The 4,686-nt window shown below is 36.9% G+C and overlaps 1 protein-coding gene across 1 annotated transcript; it reads left to right on the top strand.

Moving 5' to 3' along the window:
- Positions 1-3,034: 3,034 nt before the first annotated feature.
- On the top strand, positions 3,035-3,952 carry LOC127666017 (olfactory receptor 5AC1-like). The gene has a single exon (XM_052158699.1). The coding sequence runs from the start codon at positions 3,035-3,037 to the stop codon at positions 3,950-3,952; it is 918 nt and encodes a 305-aa protein (XP_052014659.1).
- Positions 3,953-4,686: the final 734 nt, after the last annotated feature.

A 4,686-nucleotide genomic window follows, 5' to 3' on the forward strand; every position in this document is an offset into this window, starting at 1 on the left:
CTCTCCCATCTGCCCTTTCTACAATCAACCCCCTCCAATTTCTCTGTCCTGGGACTCCCCTACAATGCTGGGTCAAACCTTTCCAGGATCAGGGAATTCTCCTTCTTTCTTCTTGGGAATCATTTGATATGCGAATTGTTTCTTGGGTATTCAGAGCTTCTGGGCTAATATCCACTTATCAGTGACTGAATTCCATGTGTGTTCTTTTGTGATTGGCTTTCCTCACCTAGGATGATATTTTCCAGTTCCAACCATTTGCCTAAGAATTTCATAAATTCATTGTTTTTAATTGCTGAGTATTATTCCATTGTGTAAATATACCACATTTTCTGTATCTATTCCTCCATTGAGGGACATCTGGGTTCTTTCTAGCTTCTGGCTATTTATAAATAAGGCTGCTATGAATATAGTGGAGCATGTGTCCTTAAGCAAATTGCTTTGTGATTTTACATAATTTTATTGCTTTAAATATTTTATGCTTATATCAAATACAAAAGGCATTTCTAAATATGTTTGAAATTGCACTAGTGGCAAAATCTAATTATAGTGAACCTCATCAATTTGTGGATTTCATATGTGAGAAATGATTGTACATTGTCAATGGCATCATTCAATAAGAATTTCTGTTAGCATATGAAGGATGTAAAACAGTCTACTGTCTCACTGCTAAAAGAAGAGCTCTCATGAAAGTGGTTAACTACAGCAAATGCTATCAGATGCTTGATAATTGTAAGAATTATGCTTAGTATACATATTCTTATATAATATATATGCATTAATAGAAATATTTTTTTTCAATGCAGGACAATATGCTTGTTGCTTAGAGACAAATTTAGATGGAATTTCTGTTATGTCATTTAAAGAATATCAATGGAGTAAGCAGTCCATTTGACTCAAAGTCTATTACTTTAGACTTTGCAAGAAAGAAAATATAAGTAAAGAAATTTACAGTAGCTTTATTACTTTGATCTGATGATTAGTGAAGAATGCCCAGCAGATTGGCTTTATTCTACTGGGAGTTTTTGCTAGCATTTTGGGAGTTTCAGTGTTTATTTGCCAAACAGAATTGGAGATGGGAAGAAATAAATATCAGTTCCTCTAAACTGTGTTTCCTAAAGAAAATTCTCATGGAAAAAACAAGTTTTGGCACCCTGTTCCTTTCCTTAAAGTGCTCTCCATGAAATCCTTTTCTTGTATCCAAGGGTGAGAAAACAATATTTTATTTTACTTTCTTTTTATAAAGTTAAATCATCACCAAAGCAAATACGAAGGCTTTTCTAAATACATTTGAAAACACAATTGGAGACATCTTTTTAGGGGAGTTGTCTAATATATAGAACACAAAGCAATTGCAAACAGAAGAGCCACATCCCAATGGAATAACTTACCTGTTTGTGGACCAAAGACTAGATCACCATCATGAGGCTTTGTGAGGTCACTGCAGGTAACATCTATGCTATGCTTTTAATAATAACAATGAGGAATTTAGTCTAATTGAGTTCTGGGGAGTGTTATATTGTAGAAAATTTGACACCTTATAGTGAAACCTTAAACCAAATGTCACAAAATTGTTTATGTTTATGTAAATTATAGATGAAATTGGGACCCAAGTGTTTGGAAAATTTGGGTTACATGTCCTTCGTTAGGGCGATGTAATAAAACCAATCTGTTAAATATGAAATTGATTTATAAATAACTTTTACTTAAAAGTATCCCAGAGTCTAAGTGACTCCTAAATTACTCAGAGGTTTATGGCACCTGTGCAGTACGAGCCTGCTTCCTCACCTGACTCTTGGTTCACGGGGCATTCCTGGAAACAGGAAGAAAGGGGGAGTCCATCGTGCTGGGAGTACAGTTACATCAGTGCAGCTTTTAGCTTTACAGTTCATCGAGATCTAATGTTAGAACTTACTGCAAACACACTAGCTTTCAATAGTTTGTTTTCATGCCCAATAAAACCACAGACATTCTTTTTTACTATTCCCAGTAAAGATGGAGAAGAAAAAGCTTACCAGAATAGTTCTTCTAAATGAAACAAAACCCCTGTGGCATGTTTAGTGTATATGCATTTTCATTTACTGTACTTCAATAGTTTTCCCTATTTCTTTTGGTTTATAATGATCATTCCTGGAAAAATTGCTTTCAGGAAATCACAGATTTGAGCATGAAGTCTTCATTTAAATTTGCAAAGAATGAGCAAGGTAACGAAATATGAAATGTATGCCTTGGTACAAAGCCATTTCTCTGGTCTTATTACATCCCATGGCTAATATTGGTTCTTGTTTAGACATAAAGGCCTCTGGTTACAGTTGAGCCATCCTCATTTTAGCTTACCAGTGCACTGCTGGGTATATGCATCCTACATTATGTACAGGAATCTGCATAATTTTAGCATTACAGAAATGTGATGTGGTGATGCTGTCTCCAATTCCTTCCTTTTCAAAAAATTCAATATATTCTTTATTTACAGTTCAAATGATTTCCCCTTTCCTGGATTCCCCCCTCCCCAAAAGTCCCATAAGCCCTTTTCTCTCCCCTTGTTCCCCCATCCACCCCTTCCCACTTCCTTGTTCTGGTATTCCTCTACACTGCTGCACTGAGCCTTTCCAGAACCAGGGGCCACTCCTCTGTTCTTTTTGGATATCATTTGATATGTGGATTGTGTCTTAGGTATTCCAAGTTTCTAGGTTAATATCTGCTTATCAGTGAGTGCATACCATGAGTGTTCTTTTGAGACTGGGTTACCTCACAAACAAGTCAAATACTTTATGATAGATTCAGATAGGCATTAATGTTTATGATCTTATTTATTTTTGAGATAATTTGATATTGAAAGTTTATACATTAAAACTCTGAACAAAATATTTACTGTTTCTTGTATGTTTAAAGAGAAGGACCAGAACACTATCCTAACTGTGGATTGTGGAGCACCTGGGGCACATTCAAGTAGACTCAATCTGATCGCATTCTTACTGTGTCTTGGTTACATTTACAATAACCTCTCTGCTTGTAGTGAGCAGTATGAAGGGGTGTGATGGAGTTGAACAGGACCCAGCTGACTGAATTTGTTCTCAGAGGAATAACAGATCGTCCAGAGCTGCAAGTCCCCCTGTTTCTGGTGTTCTTCTTCATCTATGTCACCACCATGGTGGGAAACCTCGGCTTGATCTTTCTCATCTGGAAGGACCCTCATCTGCACACACCCATGTACCTTTTCCTTGGAAATTTAGCCTTTGCCGATGCCTGTACTTCATCCTCTGTGACACCAAAGATGCTTATGAAATTTTTAAATAAGAGTGACATGATATCCATGGGTGAGTGTTTTGCTCAATTTTATTTTTTTTGTTTAAGTGCAACTGCAGAATGTTTCATCCTGGTAGTGATGGCCTATGACCGTTATGTAGCCATATGCAACCCTCTGCTCTATCTAGTGGTGATGTCCAACAGACGCTGTATTCAGTTGATAAGTGTATCCTATCTCATTGGATTTCTACATGGATCACTTCATGTGGGATTGTTATTTAGGTTAACTTTTTGTAGTTCCAATGTGATAGATCATTTCTACTGTGATATCCTGCCACTCTATACAATTTCTTGTACTGACCCATCTATCAATTTATTGGTGCTGTTCATTATGGCTATTTTTATACAACTGAGTACCTTTATGAGCATAATAGTTTCCTATGCCCATGTGCTCTTTGCCATCCTGAGAACAAAGTCTGAGAGGGGCAGAAACAAAGCCTTCTCCACCTGCAGTTCCCACCTGTCGTCTGTCTCTCTGTTCTATGGCACTCTCTTCATCATATATGTACTCTCCGGCTCTGACACAGATAACTCTCAGGGCAAAATGTATTCACTGTTCTACACCATTATCATTCCTCTGCTAAACCCCTTCATTTACAGCCTAAGAAATAAAGAAGTCATAGGTGCCTTGAGAAAACTCACAAAATGATGACTATTTTCTGAAAACTTCAAGAAGTTTTGTATCTACAGATTCTCTCCTTCTAAGTACATCATAAAATTTGGTCCTGTACTTTGGATGTAATAGGGGTTTTATTTGCATATTGTGAATAAATAATAAAATGTAGACTACAAATGGCTGTCTTATGTTATTATTATTATTACAAAATAATGTCATTAAAGAAAGATATAAATTGTTTTCAAGTTCACAATCAAAGGAGAGTATGAATTATCCACCAAATTATTGTGTTTGTTAGTCTCCTACATACTTGTTGACTCTCTTCTTACTGCCAAAGAGTCCCCCATCCTACTATCCTGTCTTTGTCTATGTGGGTGCACTCCACTGCTGTTGGTGCCTAATTGCAATGACCATTAGTTGAACACAGAACACAGTGTTTTACTGACCACCCTCCCCTTCTCTGGCTGTTACATTCCTCTCCTCACTCTTCTATCATGTTCCACATGACTTGGAAGAAGCGATTATAGTTGGACCATTCAGGGCTGAGGACCCAACAGTTACTCATTTTCAACACTTTGGCCAATTGTTGAAACAATTGTGTGTGTGTGTGTGTGTGTGTGTGTTAAGAATTTCACTCATGAACAAAATGTTTACACCATTTTGACTCCTCTGTCTTCCTGTCCAATTTCTCCTGTCACCCATGTCCTCTTTCCTTTTCAGGCTGTTTTTTGAGATTCTGCATTAACCATGGTCTTCTGCACTAAGAA

The sequence above is a fragment of the Apodemus sylvaticus genome, chromosome 15, assembly GCF_947179515.1.
Source record: "Apodemus sylvaticus chromosome 15, mApoSyl1.1, whole genome shotgun sequence".
NCBI lineage: Eukaryota > Metazoa > Chordata > Mammalia > Rodentia > Muridae > Apodemus > Apodemus sylvaticus.